The sequence below is a fragment of the Lygodium microphyllum genome, chromosome 28 (assembly GCF_053477565.2).
Source record: "Lygodium microphyllum isolate KBCC chromosome 28, Lygodium_microphyllum_v1.1.10, whole genome shotgun sequence".
Lineage (NCBI taxonomy): Eukaryota > Viridiplantae > Streptophyta > Polypodiopsida > Schizaeales > Lygodiaceae > Lygodium > Lygodium microphyllum.
Genome location: NC_141162.1, coordinates 58,424,888 through 58,452,034, shown reverse-complemented (window position 1 = coordinate 58,452,034; position 27,147 = coordinate 58,424,888). Strand labels below are relative to the sequence as shown.

The window sequence follows — 27,147 nt, the reverse complement described above, 5'->3', positions numbered from 1 at the left end:
ACTTGAAACTTACAAGAAATTGCAAAACTCCATAGTCAAAATGGATTTTTCTCAAGGAACTGGGTTACATTAAGGTTAGATTTATGAAGGCTCTTCAAGTATGGCATAAGCCTTGTCTGAAAAAACATGTCAGAGGGATTACCATTGAATTCTAAGGGGCATATAAATGTGTTTTGAACATTGCATATGCACTTATCTGGTGTGTCATCAATTAGAAGTGTATTTACAGGGTCATAATCTACATTTAGATTCACAAGGGCTTTGTGAACAAGGGCACATATGGCTTCTTCTTATTGCCTCATACGATAACAGTGTATCTATCTTGAGCATATATAAACCTAAACGATGAGGGTGCAATACAAAGATTGTCGTGTAATATCCCTACTAAGGGCATAAGATTTTTGGAGGTCATGGAGGATCATATTCCCACTTGAAACTGTTGCAGCACGAAGCGCAAGAACTCTGACAGGTGTGGTCGGAGAAGCACTGTTCTACCCCCCACCATTCTTTTGGTGGCCTTGGTTGACTGTGTGAAAAGGGAGAAGTCCCGCCTCAATAGCAGCCCGTTCACGTCCAAAATGAGAAGCCTTTATGATAAATACACGTGGAACGGAATGGGTAAAATATGCATAAAATAACTAAAACATCTTGAAAACTCAAACGTATAAGTGATTCTCACGTGAGTAGGGCTCCATGGCACTGGCGTAGGGACTCCAACCCCCGGGACTTTGTCCACAGGATCGTCCTCAACAGTACTTTTCCCACCACCCTCTGGATCTGCCTTATCTTCATCAACATGATTTTCTTGGTCCCCACATCCCTGTGCTTCTGTGCTCTGGTGATCTCCATGTACGTCTCCGTCCTGCCCTTTGCTTCCATTGTCCCCGCTACCGTTCCCTATTGTTTCTCGCCCACCCTCTCCCTCCTCCATGGATCTAGCACTCTCTCCCGAATCCGGGTTACGATCACCTTGGTCACCTTCATCAGGATCCTTTTCTTCCTTGTCACCATCTCCTTTTGTTTCAGCATCCTCCTCTTGCTCCTCACTCTTTGTGTCTTCACCGCTGTCCTCATCTCTTCAGATATGTCCATCTTTGACTCCTGCTATGCTTTTCTCAGAGAGCCTTGGCTTTGTGCGGTCCCCCTCCTGGGAGGTACCTCCTCGACATCTTCATCGAACAAGGGTGAACCTTGCTCCTCTGGTATCTCTTGGGAGGCAACAATGAGGGTGTGTATCATGCTTGCCCTATATCTCTCAATGTATGCATTGTCATACTCCTCCACAGTTTTTTGCACAGTAGACAACATGATAAATTTTTCTATGTGCCTTGACGCGATAATGAGTTTTCGACGATCTTGATTGACAATATGCACTTCAAAGCGCACTAAATAAATGCAAGGATGAACAAGCAGTTCATTACCTTGTTTATTAGAGGCGTATCTATGAAGAGCGACCAACAGGTATTCGGCATGGATCATCACTCTCCACCCGCACGAATAGCCATCCTTCTGTGGAGAGACTTTTACCTCTTTGATATTCACCCGATGAAGTTCGGCACTGTCAAACATGCTCCTGAGGGCCATAAGGAGTCTCTTAATACACCTGAAAAACCGATTTTTGTACACTGTCAACATACTGAACGGGCTAAGAATTAAAAAAAGGGAGCATTCATGACAGCAATCAAGTCACCAATAGACTATATCCGCCGGTATACTTACGTTTGAAACTCTGCATGCATTCCCAATCATCCATATGACTGGCTTGTCGAGCTCGATCAACGCCAGACTCCAGTGACCTTTGTTCTCATATGGCAGGATGAGGACTGTCACCTCTGCAGGGTTACAAAAATTGAAACTAGGTGTGATAAACAGAGAATTGTGTGTTTTGTGTTCTCATAAACTGCGATAGTTGTGGATTCCCGATGAATACTTCTTGGTGGCAATCACCCGAAGCATCTGTTGTATCAACCTGCACAAGCAAGTACAAAGAGTACGTGAAAAGGAATAGAGTTAAGCGTTGGCTCTGAAACTAAGTAAAAGACTGAGTTCCTTACATTAAGTAGGCATATAGAATGCTCTCTGACACATGCGCCTCCTTGTCCAGAAGTATCTCAACATCCGTGATGCCAAGACTCAGCTATACTTTCCCTCTCTCAAAATCCACAAGTATATACAGCCCTCCTTTGAGTCCAGCCAGATACTCTGAGTTTTCCTTGTCCATTTGGAGGGTCCTGTCTTCCTGCTATTTTTGGGAAGTTTCTCTTCTAGCTTATAGCCCTTTTCTCTCTTCTTGTGCCCTCTGCCTTCTTGCCAAGGTCTCCGCTCTGGCTCTTGTGTTGACATCATGTGTAACATCAACCGGTCCCCGTTCCTTAGGCTGCCTCACAGGAGGGATAAGCAGTATGTCCCTCATTTTGGCATTCACGAAGTCGCCTAGGTGCAAGAGGTGGTCATATCTCCACCGTAGCCTCTTCAATGTATTGAGGTCCTTCAGCATGATTGTCCACCTCCTAGAGTGTGCAGCAAGAAGAGCTAGGTCATTGAAAATCTCAATAATGAAGACCTCTGCAGCTTCCTGGAGATAAAGCAAGGCAGCCCTCTTCCAACGAACCTGCATTCCCCAATTCTCACAAACCTCTCATACAACCCTTTGGAAAGGGAGCTTTAGTATGCACAACTCAGTAGATTTTTGGGCCGCTCTACACTCCCTGAGGATGTTAGATTTCTGGCTAACCCTTTTGTACCTATTTTGTTTTAGTATATGCACGGGTTTTCCTTTCCTGCTGGATGCCTTCTCTGCTCTAGCTTTTGCTGTGATGCCTGGGCCAGATCTCTCTTTCCTTGCCGTTGACTTCGTTCTTGCCATTTAGACCTGCACAATGGCGTGGATGTATACGTAAAAAAAGGGAGCTTATTTACAGATAACAAATTAAAGCACGCTTTGACGTGCATAGCATCATCCAAGATCCCAATGAGTCCGTTTGCGCATCAAAGGGCGAAACATTTTTTATGCTAAGTAACTGGGTCTTTTGCACCCGCCTAATGCCTTATGAGCCTCTGATTGTGAAAGGGCAATCCTTACTCTAACCTAACCAAATGAGGGTCCTTTGACGCGCATAGTACCTTATGAAGGCCTTTTACAAGCACCTATGCGTCAAAGGGCTACACGTATTCTAAGCTCAGTAAACAAGTGCCCTTTGACATGCATAGTGCCTTATGCAGGCCATGGAGATGCGATTGCACGTCAAAGGGAAAAACTTTTTAAATGCTTGGAAAATGATTGTTTTTAGCGCACATAGTGGCTTCTGAAGGTCCATGACATGCTGCTACACGTCAAAGCGAATTGAAACATAAGAAAATGGTTTGTTTCAAGAATATCTACATGGTTGCATACCCGTCAAGGTCGTCTCTGTCGCTCCTTCTCACTCCCTTGCAGTGAGTTTATCTGCTAGGCTCTCTCTTTCTCTTTGTCTCTGTGTGTTTGTGTGTGGTGCTCTCTCTCTCTATCTCTGTTTGTGTTTTTGTCACACACACTCTCTCTCACCCTGGGCACTGTCAATTTGGAAGTGATTCTTGGGAATGCAAATGGCGTGCTATATCTCTCTATGTGTCGCACTATCAGACTCTCTCTGTGTGTCTATTCCACAACATTGTCAAAACTTAAAAACAGTTCTTTAATGCACGTATGCGGGCTCTTTAACCCACGTGGGAGAATGGTACAGATCCATTAGAAGATGATTTCCCACAGTTAATGCGGGAAAGTGGGTGCATGACCCGAGGGAATCGGAGGGATCCGTAGTAAGGTACAGTAAAGGTAGTGAGAGAATGCGCCGCTTTGCATGAGAGAGAGAGAGAGAGAGAGAGAGAGAGAGAGAGAGAGAGAGAGAGAGAGAGAGAGAGAGAGAGAGAGAGAGAGAGAGAGAGAGAGAGAGAGAGAGGGAGGGAGGGAGGGAGGGAGGGAGGGAGGGAGGGAGGGAGGGAGGGAGGGAGGGAGGGAGGGAGGGAGGGAGGGAGGGAGAGAGAGAGAGAGAGAGAGAGAGAGAGTCTCCATCAGAGCTGCATTGGAGGGAGTTTCCTGCAATCATCAGCTTGGTGGACTGGATCATCAGTGAGAAAGATGTCTCAAGAAGGTAGGTGGTTGTTCTCTGGTTCTGATACCAGTTTATTTGTTTAATAGTATTTGTGCGATTTGACGCATAACGGCTGTTGCGACAAGTCAAACAAATGTATACGCATCAAAGCACACAAATTTTTAACCCCCTTTTCAAACCTGGCATCCCACACACAAATCAACAGGAGTCATAATCTCTTGCTCTTTGACGTCCATATGGCCATATCAAGACTACAAATGCGCTTATGCGCGCCAAGGCGCTGAGAATTTTGACCGTAGTTTATGTCTAGTTAAATGAGCCGTGCACTTTCGAGTCCATAAGGGTCTCGGAATCTTTTCTGTTTCTGTATACGCTTTAAACGGGAAATTCCGTTCTCGCAGGTTTAGGAGGACGCGGGAAGAGGCCATATTTTCTTGACCTTGAGCTTAGCCAAGAGGGGAGGGTTTAGGTGTCTGCAAAGGGAAGCCAAGCGGTTGCTACACGTTCATAAAAAAAGCATGTAGTGGATTTGTCAGCACCATCACCAGCAGGTTCGTTTGAGGAGGAGGGAGACTCTACCCATGTCATAGAGTGTGCTCAACCTTTATAAGAACTGATGCCTGCTGTGGAGGTATCACCTCTCACTGGAAGCTCATACTACTGGAAAAATTAGGCCATGACAGGTTTTCATGAATATTCGACCTCCACTCTGTGTGAAGCTTGTGCTGCTTCAAGTCTTGTCTGCCTTTGAGAAAAGAAGACCAAGGGGCCGTCCCTCAAACGAAAGGTGGACTTCTCAATGTCCCAACCAGAGTAAGAGTTTGCTCCCAAAAAAACAACAAGCAAGAAAAAGTCTGTAGCCCCCCCACACCATCAGATTGTGAAGCGGATTTAATAGACTTCGTCAATGAAGTGGGAACATCGGAGTATTATCCCGATTTAGTAAATATATTCAACACAACCGTGACATATCAGGAAATCATTAGAGAGAACATGGAATATTACATTACTGAATTTAATGATTTTCAAGCCTAGGTAGAGAAAGGACGGGTGACATTAGATTAGAGGGACTATGTTCATCTCCTTGATTGCACAAAGGACAAGAAGTAGAACAACATCCTGTATAAACATTATCTCCTTCTGGCGGGCCCTTATAGGCTGTTTTGGTGTCCAATGCACAAGAAGGACCGCAAGCTTGTGTCAGTGGAGATGGGGTTCCTATACCTGCATTGTCTATACAAGAATTTGCCCAATACAAATGTTGAGTTATTGTATGAGCCAAAAGAGGAGACAAAGGATGAGGGCCCGGATGTGGAAGGAGACATTGAAGGAGTCACAGTGGAGGAAGAGTTCTTGCCTACTGAGGAAGAGAATGAGACCAATGCAATAAGCCTCAAAGATATCAAGAATAAAGTTTCAAAGGTTCCACAGTACACAGGTGTTGTTGACACTTCGCTCCAGCTACATCCTCTTCTTGAGTTTCAAATTGAGAGAAAGCAGTATCTGTTGCTCAGCGACATCTAGAAGGTGTTCTCTATCAGAGAAGACTTTGCGCTTGCAGCAATTGCAAGGAGCGCAGAGGAGGAGAACGGGTTCATTTCTGATGATGATATGGAAGACTTGTCACTAGAGGAGAATTTTGATGCAGGTCAGTGCCTCCTTTTGTGGTTCAACAGGGTGAAAGAAGACAGGGAAAGAGGCATAGTGCCAAGTGAGCAGGAGTTCAGGCAGTTTCAGGAAGTTATGGGCTATGACAAGTTGCATGAAAGCATTGCTCATTTTCTGGTGGAGGAATGTCAAGGGGAGAGTGTGGGTAGTCTGAACCTTCAGAACGAGAAAACCTTCCTCTATGATGAGAAACTGGAGGTGACGCTTACTTTGCTTTCATTGTTTTCTTTGATTAGATTATGGTGGAGGTTCTTATTCTTCTCACTGTAATTTGGATTTGGTCTATTTGGTTTATTGCAGAGGTTGTTTGCAGAAGTAGATGAGTTTCTAATCAGGCATAGAAGAGAGTTCCATGGATACGATGCAGCTCTAAGGCATTACCTGAAGCGGCTTGCAAAATCGAAGGTTTTAGTGCACCACAAAAACCTCAGTGATGAAGGTTTTGTGGCCACATTTTTCTTCAAAACACTCTCCCGGTTTCTTGGTGGACAGCCTATCCCTAGCACCTATGAGAAGGTAATTTTGGTAGAGAAGTTCACAGCCCTGGATGTCTTTGGCTACTAGCCTGCGTCCCGATGCTCGAGAAGGGGATATTTTAGTGCCTATGTAGGGCTTGTGTTAGCATCAGGAATAGAAGACAGTGAGCAGTTGGAACCCTATGAAAAGAACCAGTTAATACGACTCAAGAGAAAACAAGACCAACTTTTACTAGAATATAGACCAACTGAGGGGAAAAAAGATGTATGATGTATTCTGCAACATTTCATTACACATTGTTAATATAGTCCATTGGTTTGTAAGTGGCGTTTTGGTTACAATGTGTTCACTGCATCTAACTACAGTTCCTTCACCCATCGATGATTAATAAAGTGGCGTTCTTGTCTCCATCTTTGTTGTGATTGAAGAGCATTTGAGTTTCTGAATGCTTGAATCTTCTTCTCCCTTTTTGATTGAACTTCCCTCAAAGCCTGCACAATCTTTGATGAATGTAGAGTCTCTTCTTTGTGAAGTTGTTGCATTATTCGTCTATAGAACCACTAGAAGAGTTCACGAAGGCTATTTCATTTATGACTACCACCACCATGTTGAGTATGTCTGAAGTATGCATTGCATGCCATATAATGCGACTTCTCCATTCCCTGAGTGCTCCATATGCTTGGATCACCGTACTTTTGAATGAAGAATGGTAGATGATTATAGATGATGTGTTGACATACAACAATATCATATGTTTTAGAATTATGTCCTAAGACGCAAAATGATGTAGGCCAGATTTTGAAGCTTACCATGTTATGTGTTATGTTGTTTTCTGTCTAGGCTACGGCAAATTATTTTTTGAATTGTTGAAGGTGTATTTGAAAAACCTTGATGTCTAGAGTCGACCAGGACTCCTTGTCGCACATCTTGAAGATGTTGTCCACTGCATGCCATACCTTCACCTTTGCATTTCTGGATGCAACCTCATGGTCCTTAACTGCAACGTGTAGTTTCCTCCATTGCTCATACTCTATCCTACTGACGTGGTTAGATGCACGCTTTTTAATTGTTTTGTTGATTGGTCTCAATAGGAACCACCTTGCCTTCACTCCACCTATAGAAACCTTTCTAGGAAGATATTTTTCATTGGTGGAGAGCTTCTGGTCTTGCTCAATTTGAACATTTCCTCCATGAAGCTGCATACTGGATAATACCTTTTCAGTAGCAGCAATGCCATCACGGCGTTCAGACTGATTTCTGATTTTCCATACAAACCCAATGTATAGGTTGATTAGTTTCTCTATGACATGACACAGAGCGTGCATAGTACAAATGTGCACATTTGTCAATGGTATATAAAAAATAGGTCGGAAGCTCTTATCCAACAATTGTCGGTCAGGTGGCTTTGTCCACCACCTGTGATCAAGGTTTTTTGCAGGCTCCATGTAGTACAGGCATGGTAAGGTCAAGGCTCCTTGATTGCAATTGTATAAGCATTTTAATGTCTTTAAATCAGAGGCCAAGTGCCAAACAACTTGAAAGGTGCCTCTGTCTCCAACAGTAAGAGTCCTTTGCCCTCGCATCTGCCCACTAATAAGATCAGGAATGGGAGTTTGTCGGAAGACCCATTCCAAGACATCATGGTCCTCTGTTAAAACCTACACCAAATCAAAATAATACGTCTATTAGATTGAGTGTATAAACCACACTGTATTCACAAGAAAATGACATGGTAGTACATACAAGAAAGCAACCGAGCCACCATAGATTCATTTCTAATTGTACTGAGAAGTACAGTGAATCATCCTTGGGAAATTTTCCCATTGCTCTATCCATCGATGTTATGGCTACTCTTTCCATCTTCTTATCATTTAGGATCTCACACTCGTCCATCTTCAGAACAAAGTTGAGAACACCGTTTGTTTCAGCATGTGTGATATTGTAAAACTCAACCATCCTTCTCTGCAACAACTCCAACTCCATGAAGATGTTGTTGTGTTCACCATATTTGACAGTGCCTCATTTCCCTTTGTATTCATTTGTAATTTGGTACAGGGATCCAACATAGTTGTTTTTCTTCTCGTTAAGTCTCTTCCGAAGCTTCCAAACATCTGTAGTGGTTGGTAAAGGTTTTGGAGTGATTCCTTTAGCTTTGAATGTAGACTTGACAGTCTTATGTAAGAAGGCATATCCTTTCCGACTAATACCACTCTCATCCATAGCGCTTTGTACATTCTCAGTGGATATGGTGTTGTTGGTAATAAATTGATCCACCACCTCCCTCTGCACAACCTTAAATTTCTTCTCTTGCAGTAGTTCCTTTGCAACCTTCGAGCTAATCAAAGGTTTCATCAGCATTGGTGGGTTGCTATTTGGGTTGATATTCTCCTTGTCGGGCTGCAATACAACCCTGCATACAGAAATGTATGGAGGAGCTAGAGGGAAGAAGGCACATAGAAATCAGAGGGCACATAGGAGCAAGAGAGTACATAGAATCAGAATGCTTACCTGATTACTTTGATCCTTTTCTTGAGTCCTCTTGAACCAACCTTAAGATCCTCTATGTTTCACAACTTATCTTTTCCTTTGCCGAGGTCCAATAGATGTTTTCTTCATTCTGTATTGTTCAACTTGCTTTTGTAGCTTGTTGATCTCCTGTTACTGGTGCTTGAGCTTTTCTTCTTGCAACTTGTAAAGGTCTATAAGGGGACAAAGATGGGTATTTTGAACCTGGAACATCTCTTTCTCAACTATAGGGGTTACTGAAATTGATTTGTAGTAGCCCAACAAACCTTTCTGTCCATCTCCAACAAACCTGAGAAGTGAGGTTGGGCTTGAGAAAGGTGGTTGACTGCAGGTTTGAGGATCATGTGGGTAAATAGATCCATCACACCATATATCCACATTCTTGGCTTCAGAACATCTTAGAGCATTCCTTTCATTTGCTGATACAAAACTGCCACCACAACGTTTTTGCATTGGAGCGTAACTAGGTTCAAGGTCAATATGAAGATGGTACTTGGCATTGTCAACATGGACATGGGAGTCCGCCATTGCTAATAGAGGTAACAAGAGCCCAGTAGACTGCTATTACCAACAGAGGGAAAAGCTCAGTAGACCGCCATTGCCAGGAGGGCGGGAGGGATTAGAGGGGTTTAGTGGAGGGTAGGGTGAAGAGGTCAAGTGGGACTTTCCCAACTATAGATGGCATTGAATGTAGAGGGGTGGCATAGTATATGGCATTGAAGGTTTATAGTGCTCTTACTCCCTAAAGATTCATGACTTTAAATTTTCCAGTATTAGTGTGGGCTGTCGTTATCCACAAAAGGTGTTACTAATTTTCTTAGGTGGCTAGTTAAACACACCTATTTTATTCCAAAAAATGAAGATTTCGGTATTTTTCTAGAGAGATAATGATGCAAATACCCATTTTCTTACAAGGCCCTCCTTTTGACCTCCAAATAGCTCTAATGAGAGAAGACTGCAGTGAAGTGACAATAGTGAGTTGTGAGGAGTCACTGTAGTGGCTCTAGTGACCTTTTATATTAGACACACCTTTTTGAAGGGGCATTTATGACCAATGAAGGATTATTATGAGTGATTATTGAGTATTGTAGTGAGGAGATGATGTACTATGAGAGAGAGAGATATATATATATATATATAATTCTATGCAAAACAATGTATCTATCTATTGGAGATTGTGAGAAAAAACTATGAAGACAGTGAAGATGAATACTATGTGATAGTTTTTCATTCAAAGTGGTGTTCCTCTTGTGTTCTCTTTGTTGGTTGATGAATCCTATGAAGAACATGAAGAGAATGATTGATAAAGATAAAGCTGTGGGAGAATTGTTTCTATGAAGCTATGTGAAGATTTCTTATTCCCGGTGTTATTTTCTTTGTTGTGATAATGTAAAAGTCATTGATGTTATAAGATAGATTTTCTTGCAATAGAAACCCTTTTTCCTTGGTGTTCCTCTTGGGGCTTCAATAAAGCTAAAGTTTTAATGATTGATGATAGTTGTCCTATCATTTCAGCTTGAATCCATATCAAATAGTGCAGAAATAGTGCAACCCCCTCCCCTCGGCAACATATAAAATGCGAATTGGATACTTTGCATGAGGGAGAGCTTTGCCTTTTCATGTTTCATATGTCAAAATTTTAAGGAGAAAATTTGGACAAATTTCAAAGAAAAATTTGTTATCAATTCAGAAAAATGATATCGCTAGTGAGCTAGCCAAGATTTTTCAAAAGAAATTACATTTCTAAGACTTTAGTACCTTGTATGTTGGGTGATGAAATCTTATCCTATGTGTTGGGTGTTGGAGAATTTTGTGCTATAATGAAATTGCTTTGTGCTGGTGTTTTGGAGTAGGAAAAAATCCTAGTCTTAGAAAAATCACTTTTGTGGTTCAAAAATTGGTTTTAAAAGGACCTTTCTTCACACATGTGGCAATTATAATGTATAGTTTACATAACATGTGTGGCGGGTATACTATTGTTGCCTCAGAACTTGTGCCATGTGTTAGTGACATTTTCAAACGTGATGGCACCTTTATGGCACCATTTTTCAAGCACGTCATTGACATTTCCAAACGTGATGGCATCTTTATGGCACCATTTTTTGCGTGAATAGGAGGATTTTTAACCTCTTCTTTTTCACTCTAAATACAATTCTTTTGAATCAGTACATGCCAGTATCTTTCTAAATAAACCCATGGTGACCGCCGTTGATATAAATATATACACAAACTCACGCTTTGTGCTTGAGCAAATTTTTCTTCCACACATTTTTTTCCTCTTCCACAACCATATCCTTTGTGCATCGCAAGTCGAGAGTACGTGTACTCCTAAAAAAACCCATTCATTCTCAAAAAGTGATACATTTCTCAAGTAACAAACTCTTATTTGTCATTTTTTCTGCAAACTATGAAAAACAATTGAATGATCTATTTTTAGGCATTGAAAATGATTAAATTAGATATTTTTCTTGTGAAATGATTTAGTGTCTTATGAAAAATAATAATATCAATCCACAAAGCCCTTATGACCTCAGTTATTGTGTTTCATAAGCCTTCCAACTAGAATTAAGTTCGCTCAATGAAACACAAAATTCATGCCTGAATGTTGCTTAAAGACTCGATTCATGTTTCATGAGGCACTCTTGTTTTGATTTTGTCCAATTACAATTTGTAATAAAAATGAATTTAAACACGTATGATATGTTATGTAAGTACTTGTAAAATTGGAGTATGATATATATATTTAGACATAAGGAATGAGCAGAATAAAGTGTCATTATGACACATTGTTTTGCATTTGGTGGTCCAAGAGGAGGAAGAGGACATTGAAGCCTTAATCAAGTTCCATTGATGAGCATGCTTCACATCAAAAGGGTAAACTTTAAAGCCAAGAGTGAGTGCCTCACAAAATATCAAAAAGCAAAAAATTGCATGAAGGGATTGATGAAAATTTTCTAGCAATCTTGCTTTGATGATCTTGTACATATGTAAAATGATGTGGTTCTTATGTTCTATGTGCATTAGCTTAGATAAATTTAAATTGCTTTTTTGGATGTGAGAAAATGTGGTTTGGTACTTTGTATTCCTAAACTTGACTTGTTGTTTTAGAATTTGGTTCTATGAGTAATCAAGATGACTAAAAGGAAGATTTCTCCTGAGGGAATGGAGAAAGAGGATTTGGAGGATAACTACGATGAGAAGATCTTTGATTTCCTCCATGCAACTAGAAATTCATCCAGATTTATTTACATCAAAGATATTTTCAATGTTCCCTTTGATTTGCAAGAGCTCTTGAAGTATTCTGAAGACAAAGTGGAGGATTATAAGGAGTTTTATGATAGACATGTGCGAGGCCTAGAGATTGAGGGATTTTCCATTACAGTGATGTAGTGGAGCTATCAATGTTACTAGAACAAATTTGCAAACAAGGTTTAGTCTTATTGATGAGGAATTCAAGAAGTGGGAAGTAGATTGCCAATTTCATCAAAATCAACATCAATGTTTTTTTGTCCACAAGGATGTGTATTTCTTGTATATCTTTAGTATATATGGATAGTTGTTCTTTAGATACAATATAAGAGAAGAAGACAGAGGATGTTGCAAGTAAAAATAAAGAGGTTGAAGAGAAGGGAAAAATGTTTCAGGAGGATGTTGAGAATCAACTAGTGTAGGGATTTGATGTTACTTTGTTTAAAAGTGAGAACATTACAAAAATGGAAGAAAAGGAGATAGAGTTGAGTGCATACATTAAAAAAGGTCCTCTTGAATGTGTCCTAACTTTTCCTAGTGACCTCATCAACAAAATGAGATGATGTATTACATGATGTGGTTGTGTCTTTGAGCTTGAATTTATGCCTAGTTTGTTTGTAGAACCATTGTAACACCTCTAATAAACTTTTTGTTTTGTATGTTCCACCTCCATGTCTTGTATGTCTAAAGTATTTTTTTCTTGCTTGATAATGTGATTTTTCCATACCTTGGGTTGAGTAAATAGATAGAGATCCATACTTTTAAATAAAATATGGAGCATGATTTTATAAAATATGCTACATAGTTAACACATAAATAAAAATAATTTAAAAACCTTATATGAGTCAAACAATAAAGAGACATACATATGCAAATATCTTACTGTATAGTGAGTGAATTGTTGATTACCCCAAAGTTCTATCATTGCCTTTTTAAAAAGGTTCAATTGGTTTTTAAAGTCTTTGAGATCATCATCATTCCATTCAGTTTTATCACACCAAAAGAATAATTTGTCTAGTATTTCCTTAACATTTGATTTTCTATTCCAAGCTTGTCCATTATCAACATGATCCTTAACTACATTATGTACGGACTTCCACTAATTGTATATAATAGTTGAGCCACCATTCCTAGAGTTTATCTTACCAAGTCTCCCATGAAAGCTTGGAAACCTTCTAACCTTCACTCCAGCAATAGATGGCCTTTTGGAGACACAATTTCCATCCTTATACTTTTGAAGATATGGTTCAATAACACCACCATGTAGACCAATTGTAGATAAGACTTTTTCAATCTTTGTTATAGCATTTTTTCTAGCTAATAGTGGCTTCCACTTCCGTGCAAACCCTATATAAATATGAACAAGCTTTTCAATTGTATTGCAAAGTGCATGAAGTGTACATATATGGGCTTTCACTAAAGGAATATCTAGGATTGACTTAAACTTTGGATCCTTGTTGTGCCTAGAGGGAGATCTATTCCAATTGCTTGAGCTCAACTCTATGGCTAGGGACATGTAATATAGGCAAGAAAATTTGGAGTTGGTTCCCTTTGACACATTGTACATACATTTGAGTTTCTTTAAGTCACCAATTATGTGCCACTCAATCTTATAGTTCCCAAATTCTTCAATAAATAGCTCTTCTCTTACATGTTGCCTCTTAATAATATAAGGTATTGGTGTTTGATAAAAAATCCAATATAATATGTCAAAATCCTTTATATCTACTTCAAATGCTCCTAGCCACCAGATGTTGTGTTTAGATTGAAAACTAAAATGACATTGAGTGATTGCAATGAACTACTGAAAGTGTTTTATTCATCAAGATAATAGAGACCCTCTCTAGTTTTGTGCATTTCAAAATCTCACTTTATCAAGTTCAACTACAAATCTAGCCACTCCTTGTGCCTCTTCTAGTGACACGCCATAGAATCTAATCATGAAACATTGTAGGGCAGGTAACTCAAGGAAAATATTGTTAAATTCTTTGAATACAAATTTCTTTCAGTCTTGATATGGAAATGCTCACCCAAAATCTCCATCATTTTGCTATTCACTCTTTGTCTAATACTTCTAACCACAGATGGTCTTGGAAGTATGCAATTGTGTACTTGTGCTTGCTTCATATTTGATTGTAAAAGCTAGAAAAGTTGGATATAAGTACCTTGACTAATACCAATACTATCTAATGTTCTCTACACTAACTCAGTATATCCAAAGAATGATAATTTATAAATGACTCAAAGCATTGTTTCTTTGCCTTTTTAAAAAATTTCTTCTCCAAAATATCTTTTGAGATTATTGAAGGAAGAAGATGATAATAAAATCGAGATGCTTTTAAAGAATCTCTTTCACTTGCATTCTGTTGAAGAAGAGACCTAAACAAAATTAACATAACAAATCAATAATTAATTGTTAGCAAAGGTATCTTTAATATGTTTAAAGTGAAAAAAAATGTACCTTGCTGCTTGGATTATTTTACTACAACCACCTCCTCCTCGTTTGAGACTCTCAATATTTTTAAGAGCCCTTTATCGATTTCGAAGGCCTAAAATAGTTTGCTTTCGTCGATAAGATTTGATGTGTTTCTCCAATGAATGAATCCTCTGTCAATCCTCTAGCTTTTACAATAACTTGTTGTTACGTTTTGATAAAAGATGGTTCTCCAGTCTAATAACATTCTTTTCTACAACCAAGTTTAGTATATAACCTAGAAACCCATTATAACTATCACCAATGAACCTCATCAATGAAGAGCTATTATAGAAAGGCAAAGTGCTATTTTTGCTAGGATGTTTGGGATATAGCTTGGCATCTATCCAAAGATCAAGGTTCTTCTTTTTTCTTCAAAACTAAGTATATGTTTCATAGACTCTATAATAGTAATGGGTTGTTCTCTTCCTTATTAGTTCATACTCACTATCCAACTCAATAGGAAAATGATAGAGAGGCCTTTTATGAGAGCCATACAAATCATTGGATGTCTGATCCATAGCTAAGGATGTGATTAGAAAATTGGATTGAAAAACTATGTGAGTCAGAAGCAAGAAGGAAAACGAAGAAGAAACTAGTAAGGAGGGGAAAGAAAGAAGAGAGTGATAAAATGGAAGGAAGTAAATCAAACATCGAAAGAAATTAAAATTGAATATTAGTTTTTACTTTTATGAGGATGAGTAAGATCTTCATTATGACAATCTTTGTCACCTTTATGGCAACCTAGTTTCTAGGTTTGATGTGACCACGAGAATATCACGACAATGACTTTAATAAAATTTTATATATTTACTTACCAAAATATAATTATTTAAAAAAATACTAAAAGTAATTTTATTTTATAAAATATTTTCTCTCTCTAAGATCACTTATAGGTCATTTTCAAGACTTCAAATCTCCCCTAATGAACCATAATAGTGTAAGATGTCAATAGAGAAACATCCAATAATATTTGTCTATAATGCAAAACATACTCTAATATAAACTACAATGGATATCTAAAAATTATCTTCCATACCTTAGGGTTTTCATCTTCTTCAAGAAGACTATCATTATAAAGATTTATTGAATTTTTTGGTTTCTCCTTTGATGGAGACTTCAGTTTCTCTTCATATCCCATGTTATCAATGCCAAGTCTTTGCTGAATTTGTAAGAACTCTTCCTATGTTGGTAGCCCCTCCTTATCATATTCCACAATCTATACATGAATGCAAGGTTGCAGAGTTATCGTGAAAATTCTCTTCCTCAACATTAAGACTTGCTAGCAATTCGTGTTCATAACCTATAAAATTCTTATCATTTTGGCCCCATGTTGCAAGGATTGCTAAGTAATAATCTTGTCCGAGATAAAAAAGGTGTTGAATATAATTTAGCAATACATATCACTTTTTCTTGATGAGGTGACTAGGAAATGTTGGGACACATTCAAGAGGACCTTCTTCAATCTCTGCACTCAACTCTATCTTCTTTTCTTCCACTTTTGTAATGTTCTCACTTTTAAACAAAGCAACATCAAATCCCTACACTAGTTGGTTCTCAACATCCTCTTGAAACATTTTCCCCTTTTGTTCAATGTCTTTATCATTACTTGCAATATCCTCTGTTTTCTTCTCTTGTATTGTATCTAAAGAACAACTGTCCATATACTGAAGATATACAAGAAATCCAACATCCTTGTGGACAAGAAGACATTGATGCTACTTTTGCTGAAAAGGGCAATCAACTTTCCAATTCTTGAATTCCTCATCAATGAGGCTAAAAACTTGTTTGCAAATTTATTCTAGTAGCATTAGTAGCTTCTACTATATCACTGTAATAGACAAATCCCTCAATCTCTAGGCCTTGCACATGTCTATCATAATACTCCCAATAATCCTTTAGTTTTTCTTCAAGTTCTTTCAAGAGATCTTGCAAATCAAAGAGAACATTGAGCATATATTTGATGTAAATGAATCTAAATGAATTTCCAGTTGCATGGGGGAAATTGAAGAGCTTCTCATCACATGTATAGTCTAGATCCTCTTCCTCCATTGTCTCTAGAGAAATATTTCTTTTAGTCATCCTAATTACTCACAGGATCAAATTTTGAAATAACATGGTGCATAGATCGGATGTTGTATGCTCGCGTAGTGAGCGTCGGAAGGTCCCCAAGAACGAAAGAACTCTACTTTTTGCACAAAACTCAAGGTAGAAAGCTTGCACGACATGAACAAGAGACCAATTGGGTGCAATCTCCCCCCATGCCTTGTGCGAGTGCTCCAAAAAGCATGTATTTTATGTATTAATCATCTTCAAGCTCAAATAATATCCCAAATTACAAAATAGCATGCTTTTGGCTTTTGAGTTTGCTTTAGTACAAAATAGAAATAAAGCTAATGGGTTGGCGCCCAAAGAGTCAGGCATACCCAATACAATGTCCAAATACAAATATCATAATCGTGCGCCCATGCGCATACAAAATAATAAATAAATATCCAATGCCTTAATAAATAGGCGCGACAAAATATAGGCGCCATGCCTAAGGTATACACCCATCAAAATATAAATGATAACTCGAATACACGCTATCCTCCAATGCTTTCCTCTACCACCACTGCTGCTATCTCTACACATCAACTGAAGCATTCACAATCGTTAGTAAAATAATACAATTAAACCGATAAAAGTGAATACCTAGCACTCTTTAGCTATATAAATAAATCAACTGGTTAGAAATCAATCCTAACCTTAATTTATCACGAGTGCACACTCTAAACTCATAAACGTTTATTAATTTAATATGTATTTTGCAGAATCACCCGCTATGGAATCACCCATGTACACACTAAATTAATGAAATGCCCGAAAAGGATAGGCGTCCCCATCAACTTCTCGCACAAAAGAATCCACTTTGTATATGAGCCCCGGTCAACAAAGTTTACGGAATCCACCGTAAAACCTCACGGAATCCACCGTGTAATATGCCTCCTGGCATCATACCCCCGGGGTGGGATAGCAATTATCCTCAATTGCTATTAGCTCAATGTGGAGCTAACAGAGTGGGGAAAGTATTTAAGTCTCTAGCGTGCATCCATTGGGCCTCTTCAACATGATGGTTTTTAAACTTGACCAAATATCTAGAATATCTACGGCTAGTTCTAGTGGTCATTAAAGTCAGTATCTATGATAGCTTCAGGCTCAAGGATTTCAGTCTCTTCATCTAGAAAAGGTGGGTTTTCATAAACAGGGTGTACAGGTAATTGGCCTCTAAAGGGTCGTAATAAACTAATGTGAAAGGTGTTGTGAATTTTCCAATGTGGTGGTAGTTCTAACTTAAATACATTGTCATTGATTTTGTGAATGATCTTGAATGGTCCATAGAATCTAGGTGCTAATTTCACAACTGGGTGTTTATCTACACTTTGTAATCTACGTTTTTCTATTCTTAACCAAACATAGTCATCAACTTTGAAATTCATGGCCTGTCTTTTCTTATTGGCTTGTTTTTTATATGATTGCTAGGCTTTGGCAATCATGTTTTTAACCTCATAAAAAATAGTAGCATGCATGTTAGCAATATCATTAGCACTCTGAATTCTATTTGATAAAGATGCAACATGTGTAGACAATCTATAACCATAAATCACTTCAAATGGTGCTTTCTTTGTGGCTGTTTGTGGTGTATTGTTATATGCAAACTATAGTAAATGTAAATGTATATCCCATGTCTGTGGTTTAGAAATAGTGTAAGCACGTAAAAGATTTAAAATAGTACTGTTAGTGGCTTCTGTTTGACCATTAGTTTCAGGATGAAATGCAGATGAAAAATCAATCTTTGTTCCTAGGTTAGCAAACAAAGTAATCCAAAAGTTATTACAAAATCTAGAATCACAGTCAGAAATAATAACTTTTGGTAATCCATGATTAGTGAAAACAATTTTCAAAAACAAATGTGCTGCCTGAGATGTTAAAGTTTTCTTGCATGGAATGAAATATGCTTGTTTACTAAACTTGTCTACAGCAGTCCAAATCATATCATGGTTAGCGTTTGTGTTAGGCAAACCAGTAAATAAAGTCCATAGAAATCTGTTCCCATGATCTTGATGGAATAGATAAAGGCATTAGTAAACCATACTATTTACCATGATGTCTCTTAACTCTTTAACAAACCAAACATTCAGAAATAAAGTTAGATACATCAGTGTCCATATGTGGCCAATAAAAATCTTCAGTCAATGTACGTAAAGTAGATATGATACCTCTATGACCTTGATATGGAGGACAATGAATCTCATTCAAAACAAAATATCTAAATGGAACTGTAACACATAATCTCTTTCCATAAAACATGAATCCATCATTGTAAGACAGTGAATCAATAGAAATCCAGTTATTTCCAACTAATTTATTCAAATCAGCTTGAAAAGTAATGTCCCGATGATAAGTATCTTTCATAGGAGTTAGAGAATCAAATGATATGACAGAAATATTATGAATAGTCGGTCTTCTACTTAAAGCATCAGCTACTACATTTTCTTTTCCTGGTTGATATTGGATAAGGGGATGAAAACTCTGAATAAAGGCTGCCCATTTGATATGTTGGTCAAATATTTGGGGTTGACTAAGGAGATGTCTAATGCTTTGTTAGTCAGTCTTAATCATAAACTTAGAACCCATTAAGTAATATTTCCATTGTTTTAAAGCTTGTACAACAGGTAACAATTATTCATCATATGTGAAATATTTAAGTTTGGATGGTTTCAGTTTACAGCTAGAATAGGCTATGGGACGATTATCTTGCATAAGTACGGCTCCTATTCCACATCCGCTAGCATCAGTAACTACTAAAAAGAATGGTCTATTAAAATCAGGTAGTTGTAGTACAGGAGCACGGGTTAATGCATGTTTCAATAAATCAAAAGATTTTTGTTGATATCAGACCAATGATAAACAATACATTTCTTTAAAAGTTTAGTCAAAGGCAAAGCAATGAATGAAAAATTTCGCACAAACTTTCTGTAAAAACTAGCAAGACCTAGAAAAGAACGTAACTCATGCACATTTTTGGGTATAGGCCAGTTCAATATTGCTTCTATCTTCTTAGGGTCAACCTTAATACCTTCTCATGACACAATATGACCTAGATATTCAATTTCTGTTTGAAAGAACTCACTCTTTTCCGGATTAGCATACAATTGATTATCTTTAAACAACTTGAAAACCAAAGACATATGTTCATAATGCTCTTTCTCATTTTTACTGAATACCAAGATATCATCAAAGAATACTATAACACAATGCTGATATTTCAAAAATATGCAATTCATCATTATACTAAATGTAGCAGGTGCATTAGTCAATCCAAAAGGCATCACTAGAAATTCATAATGACCAAATTGTGTTCTAAATGCAGTCTTAAATATATCTGATTTATCTAATCTCACTTGATGATAACCAGATTTAAGATCTATTTTACTAAATATAGTAGAACCTTGTAGTTTATCCATAAAATCATCTACCCTAGGAATTAGATATCTATTGTTTACAGTAATCTTATTTAGGACACGATAATCAATGCACATGCAATAAGCATTATTATTCTTCTTTACCAACAAAACAGGTGCTCCAAATGGAGAACTACTAGGTCTAATTAATCCTCTGTTTAATAATTCCTCAACTTGATTTTGAATTTCTTTCTGTTCAATCTGGTTATGCCTATATGGTGCTTTACAAGGTGGTTGTGCACCAGGAATTAAATCTATTTTGTGGTCTTCAGGACGTGAAGGAGGTAGTCTAGGTGGTAAATCTTCAGCAAAACAATCTTTAAATTGTGCAAGGAATTCTTTATGCATAGGGTGCATATGTTTTTCTTTAGCTTGAAGTTCATTCACCCAAATTAGATAAGATTTACTACTTTGTGTAATGCACGTTTAGCTTGAGTATGAATAAGCAATGGAAAACTATTAGATGCGTGCATACCATACAATGTAATGTGTTTTCCTTGAAAATGAATTTTAATTGAATGCGTGGAATAATCTATGTCAGGATTATGCTGATGACGCCAAGGCATACCTAGGATAATATCACTGGACTGTAATGGTACAACTAGAAAATTCATTCTTTCAGTGTATTCGCCAATTTGAATTTCTAAATCATGCACCTCTTGTGTTCCATTATACCTTGTACTTAAGAATGCTGCTTTAATGCGATAATGTGTAGGAACAGTTTGTAATTTCAATTCTTTCACTAACTTTGCAGAAATAAAACCATGTGTACTACCATCATCATGCAAAATAATCTTATCTTTACCATGCACTAAACATTTCATTGTCAACAAAGAATGTGGAGTTAGCATACCTAGTAAAGTATCCGAAGGAGTAGTAATGTCATCCTCATCTTCCGTAAAGTCAGGCATTTCCTCATGTTCTTCATCTTCCATTGCTCCAAGATAGTTGATATGGATAGGTGGCTTCTTCGATTGGCAATTGGCTGCTAGATGTCCAGGTTGATAGCATTTGTAACACACTATAGGTTTGGCTTTAGATACATTGTTTGCAATGGCAGGAAGTCTAGGAATATTAGGATTTGACTATGAAGATGGCTTAGGGTTTTGATTGGTATTTGATGGCAAAGGAGGTGGTTTTGTCCAAGACTTACGAAAAGATGATGAAGGAAATCGCCTTTGATTGAATCTTCTAAAATTTGAATTGAATTGCTTAGAACCATAGTTACCATTTACTTGAAATTGTTGTGGACACTTGTCTCTTCCTCAAATCTTATCTTCAGTGTCATGAGCTAAAGAAATTGCATCTTCAAGAGTTGCAGCCTTGAACATATTGACTTCAGCATAGTAATGCCCAAGTAATTTAGTGACACACTTGGTTTTATCTTTTTCAACGTATGTCTCTTCATGAAAGTAATCATCAAATTGACTGATGAATGCAAGAACAGTCTTTCCATCTCGAGTTCCATTGAAAGTACGGAATTTGAAATTTCTTTTACTTATTTTTGTTTCTTTGTGGATGGATTGAGCTTCGAGAGTCGCATCGATGGTTCGTCGGATAAGATCTTCAGGTTGTGGTCCATCTTTGTCAGTAGTCGATCATTGTAGATTGGCCAATTGAACTTGCAAGGCCTGCCGGGCTCTTCGTTCTTCATTCAGCTGCATCATAATTAAATCCAATTTTTGTTTCATGGTAGGTTCAAGAAGATCGCCTTCAGCCATTAAATCATCCATATTTTGTTTCATCATCCTGTAAAAATTCAAAATACCTCACACTCTCAAAATCCAATTAGCGGGATGAGCGTAGCTCAAAGTCGGGTGTACAAGGCTTATAGATTTTTGTGTTTGGCTTTTATGGTCTTCGATTTTTGCGGTTGCGGGATTTAAAGTCTTCCTAAAATCTGTATATGACCTTCTGCGTGTTCTGAAACTGGTTCAGTAAGTCTGCGTATGCAAATAGAGTCTTACAAGGAACAACTTTGCAGTTCAATGCTTCTACGCAGGAACAATCCTTATGGGAGTTTTTGGCATAAGTTAGTTTTGACCTCTACTGACTTGCAGAGTTGTAGAACTTAATGTACTTGACAAACTTTGGAGATTCTTGTGATTTGAGTCTTACTGGATTAAGTTGGGAGCTTAATTTGAAGACCACGTCGAATTTTAGGGGGGGGCATTTTTCAGCCGCGAAATTTACGGCGAGGGTATATTGATGCCGCCGATTGAAAAATTTGATTGAGTAAGCTTTTTAAGCTTATTATTAAGCCTTTAAACTTTCAAATAAGCTTTTCAAGCTTTCAAGCTATGGAGTTATTGTCAGACTATTGAGAAATAAACGACTTGTAGAAGGAACTTTCCTTGTGGTCCTCTGCTTCCCCAGGCTGGTCCTTCGCAATCAGAGGTTGTAGACAGAGGTTCTTGATCACCACGAATCCACCCGTATCGACCATTCGCGATGAAACTGATTGTAGAGCTCGATCGTTCTAGGAGCTTCGCCTTCGCGTAAGATGGTAGCGATTGGAAGCTCTTGATCTCAGCTTGGCTCTGATACCATTGGTACATAGATCGGATGCTGTATGCTCGCGTAGTGAGCACCGGAAGGTCCCCAAGAACAAAAGAACTCTACTTTTTGCACAAAACTCAAGGTAGAAAGTATACACGACATGAATAAGAGACCAATTAGGTGTAATCTCTCCCGATGCCTTGTGTGAGCGCTCCACAAAGCATGTATTTTATGTATTAATCATTTTCAAGCTCAAATAATAGCCTAAATTACAAAATAGCACACTTTTGGCTTTTGAGTTTGCTTTAGCACAAAATAGAAATAAAGCTAATGGGCTGGCGCCCAAAGAGTCAGGCATACCCAATACAATGTCCAAATACAAATATCATAATCGTGCGCCCATGCGCATACAAAATAATAAATAAATATCCAGCGCCTTAATAAATAGGCATGACAAAATATAGCCGCCATGCCCAAGGTATGCGCCCATCAAAATATAAATGATAACTCGAATACACGCTATCCTCCAATGCTTTCCTCTGCCACTACTGCTATCTCTACACATCAACTGAAGCATTCACAATCGTTAGTAAAATAATACAATTAAACTGACAAAAGTGAATACCTAACACTCTTCAGCTATATAAATAAATCAACTGGTTAGAAATCAATCCTAATCTTAATTTATCACGAGTGCGCACTCTAAACTCATAAATGTTTATTAATTTAATATGTATTTTGCGGAATCACCCGCTATGGAATCACCCATGTACACACTAAATTAATGAAACGCCTGAAAAGGATAGGCGTCCCCATCGACTTCTCGCACAAAGAATCCACTTTGTGTATGAGCCCCGATAATAAAAGTTTACAGAATCCACCGTGGCACGGAATCCACCGTGTAATATGACTCCTACCATCACAACAAGACAAGTTTAGAAATATGAAGTACCAATCCATATTTTCTCATATCCAAAAAAGCAGATTGAATTTGTGTAAGTTGGTGCACATAGAACATTAGAACCACATCATTTTACATATGTACAAGATCAAAGCAAGATTTCTAGAAAAGTCCCATAAATACCTTCATACTATTTTTGACTTTTTGATATTTTATGAGGCACTCAAGTATATCCTTTTGATGTGAAGCACTCTCATAAAGGGAACTTGAGCAAGGCTTCAATGTCTTCCTCCTCCTCTTGGACCACCAAATGCAAAACAATGGGCCATAATGACACTTTATTCTACTCATTCCCTATGTCTAAATCCATATGTCATACTCCAATTTTGTAAATACTTACATAACATATCATATATGTGTAAAAATATTTTAGTTACAACTTGTAATTGGATGAAATCAAAATAGGATTGCCTTATGAAATGCAAATGGAGTCTATAGGTAGCAAAGCAAGCATGGAAATTCACATTTCATCAATCATTTTTAAAGTTTTGGTTTGAACACTTATGAATCATGATAACAAAGGTTAGAATGGCTTTGTAGATCATCATTATCACATTTCATCCATCAAAATTAACTAACTGAATCGTGTCACAAGAAAAATAACAAATTTAATCATTTTCAATGCCTTAAAATAGCTCATTTAATCATTTTTCAACACCTACATTAAAAAAAGACAAATAGAAGCTTGTTACCTATTAAATGTATTGCTATCTGAGAATGAATGGGTTTTGTTAGGGGAGTACATGTACTCTTGGCTTGCTATGAACAGAGGATGTGGTTGTGGAAAAGAGAAAAAAATGCATGAAAAAAAGTTTGCACACAAACTTCGTGTATTTATTTTTCAATGACCACCATGCACTTATTCAATAAGGTACCGTGCACTAATTTGAAAGAGCTATATTTAATATGAAAAAGAAGAGGCTATAAAACCTCCTATTTACCCAAGAATGGTGCCATAAAGGTGCCATCATGTTTGAAAACGTCAGTGACATGTGGCACAAGTTTCAAGGCGACAATAGTATACTTATCATACATGTGAAGTAAACTGTGAATTATAACCATCACACATGTGAAAACCAATTTTTGAACCACAAAAGTGTTTTTTCAAACACTAAGGTCTTTTATTGCTTTTAATCACTCTAGTGCAAGGCAACTTCATTATAGCTCAAAATTCTTCAGCACCTAGCACACAAGGTAAAATTTCATCACCCAGCATACAAGGTGCTAAAGTCTTGGGCTTGTAATTTCCTTTGACAAATCTTGGCTATCTCAATGGTGATGGAAATTTCAAAAGAGATCCTTTCTTCAATATCTTTGCATTCTATATTCTTCTCTCTCCTCATTGATATTTGCAAAAATATGTTGCAAATGTTTGTTAATCAAGAAGTGGAATCAGATATACACCTAAGTGGATATAATATGATATTAAAACATACTCATTTATTTTTGAGTTGGAACACAAACGAGCATGGTAGTTAAAAATATTCATTCTGTAAATCCATCCTTACTTGATGATGTAGCGTACATGATGATCTAACATTTAGGATTGCAGTAATGTCCTCATAGAACCAAACATCAAGATCTATTATAGAATTTTTGATAAAATTATCAAGATTTTGGTCTAAAGCAACCATACTACCACCAACATAATGCCATCTACTATAGTAAAAAGCCAAGGATGAAAATTTAATTAGAAACTATATATTTACAAGAGTCTTGATTTATCATACATATAATTTTTCCTTCTGTCCTAGTATCCCATCTCCCATCAACAAATTGTATGACATGATCATATGTTAGTCTCTTTACTGAAAGCATGGCCTTTGATCTTCTTATCTCAACATTAGAAAATAAATAAAAAAATATATTAATAGACATAAACAAAGTAACTTTGCTAAGCCTACTTGAGATATTAGGTTTTAATGCTCTCTGTATCTCAAAAAACAATTTACATTTATAGTCCTCACTAGTAACTGGATTTGGCAAAGGCCACTCAAATTTTGAAAAAACTAGCAAAGGAAGGGGGGATATTGATCGCCATTGGTTGCACTGCATGGGGACAATATAGGAATGATCATAAAAGAATATTCCATTCTTTGCAACCTCCGTGTTCTTTCTAACCTTATACATTTCTTCTCCAATCATCGAACCATGTATAACATCAATAGCATCAACTGTAGACTCAATCAGTTGCCATTCCTCAAGATTAGAGGGGTAGACATCTATAATACAAATAAACAAATGTTATAATGGAAAACCTCAAACCAAGTTCAAGGTCAAGATTATGGTGGAAAAGGATCCCGTAAAAACTTCTTTTGAGAAATGGATTCAACCAAGGCATTTCTCAAAAACTTTAGCTAAGGGTGCAAGTACAACCACGTGGATCTGGAACTTACACGCTGATGCACAAGACTTCGATAGTTACACCAACGATTTGGAGGATATATCCCACAAAATATTTAGTGCTCATTTTGGTCAACTAGCAATTATTTTCATAAGAAAGACTTTAAGAATCAAATTCTTACAATTTGGTCTATGCATTAGAAGATTTGAAGTTTTAGGTTCCAAATATAGCTCTCTATGTATAAATATGTGTTGCACCAATACCTCTTTTATGCTATTCTTAATTACTCCAAGCTTGAAATCTCAACTTCTACCCTTGTAAGTAGAGACGAAAAAGCTCTCATATCTTTGTCTTTTTCCACATTTTACCTGCTACATGGTGATCCAACTGCCTTTGCTAATGATAGTAAAAATCCATCTTCCATATTTTTGAAATGAGTTAAACATTGATATGGATGTGATTTGGGGGCTTGGACACCTTGTTGAGAGAGAGAGAGAGAGAGAGAGAGAGAGAGAGAGAGAGAGAGAGAGAGAGAGAGAGAGAGAGAGAGAGAGAGAGAGAGAGAGAGAGAGAGAGAGAGAGAGAGAGAGAGAGAGAGAGAGAGAGAGAGAGAGAGAGAGAGAGAGAGAGAGAGAGAGAGAGAGAGAGGATTACGCTATCACAGAGGAGGGAAAAACAGGAGAGTCACTATCATTGATCCAGACATATCACTAAATAAAAGTGGCTAAGATTATATGTCATTTATGCAAAGAATATCATAATCACGAATATAAGGGGCTAAAAATAGATATTGATAATACAAACTTGTATTATTATAATTATATATATAGATATATCTTTATGTAAAATGATTATTTGTTTAAAAAAATAAAAGTTTCGTTACAAAGGCTTTGCTCTTATTGGTTTAGAGCACTGTCTCTATCTTTTAAAAGGCATCTTTGAGACCTCAAAACTCCCCTAATAATGACACTTTAGAAGGCCTCTAGCATTAGTCACTTTGGATGTCCTTGTATAAGTATACATTGTATCATTCATTTTGTACCCACATAACTCTCGTGTGTTATTCTCTCTCACTCTCAACCCCCTTGCATTCCATGGCTTCTACCTCAAATCCCACCATTGCTTCCATCTCTCTTAGTATTAGAGTAGCATTTAGTGCTTGTGGGAGCTCACGCTTGGAGTGAGGAGCATGAGGAGTGAAGCTTTGTCACAAAGGTTAATAAATTGAGATTCTTCATTAACATTGACTAAATTTGGGAACTTTTATAGACCGAGTTGGTTGAATTTGGAGAATCATTAGTGGGTGGATTTGATGCAAAATAGCTTGGCTTTGGATGCTTAGAAAGAGGTTTTGG

At 37.5% G+C, this 27,147-nt stretch overlaps 1 protein-coding gene across 1 annotated transcript; it reads right to left on the bottom strand.

Moving 5' to 3' along the window:
- Nucleotides 1–6,361: 6,361 nt before the first annotated feature.
- LOC148011497 (uncharacterized) lies at nt 6,362–8,219 on the bottom strand. Its single transcript, XM_087670381.1, has 3 exons — nt 7,980–8,219; nt 7,124–7,894; nt 6,362–6,415 (listed from the first exon to the last, which is right to left on the bottom strand). The coding sequence occupies exons 1-3, from the start codon at nt 8,217–8,219 to the stop codon at nt 6,362–6,364; spliced, it is 1,065 nt and encodes a 354-aa protein (XP_087526507.1).
- Between the last annotated feature and the right edge of the window lie 18,928 nt (nt 8,220–27,147).

Excerpts from the sequence above, each read along its gene's own strand:
- LOC148011497 (XM_087670381.1), bottom strand. The coding sequence starts at position 8,219 with ATGGAGTTGGAGTTGTTGCAGAGAAGGATGGTTGAGTTTTACAATATC. Across the intron at positions 7,895-7,979 it reads GGTGGCTCGGTTGCTTTCTT|GTTTTAACAGAGGACCATGA; the intron begins GTATGTACTACC and ends GATTTGGTGTAG. Across the intron at positions 6,416-7,123 it reads GGTCGACTCTAGACATCAAG|GGTTCCAACTGCTCACTGTC; the intron begins GTTTTTCAAATA and ends TTCTTTTCATAG.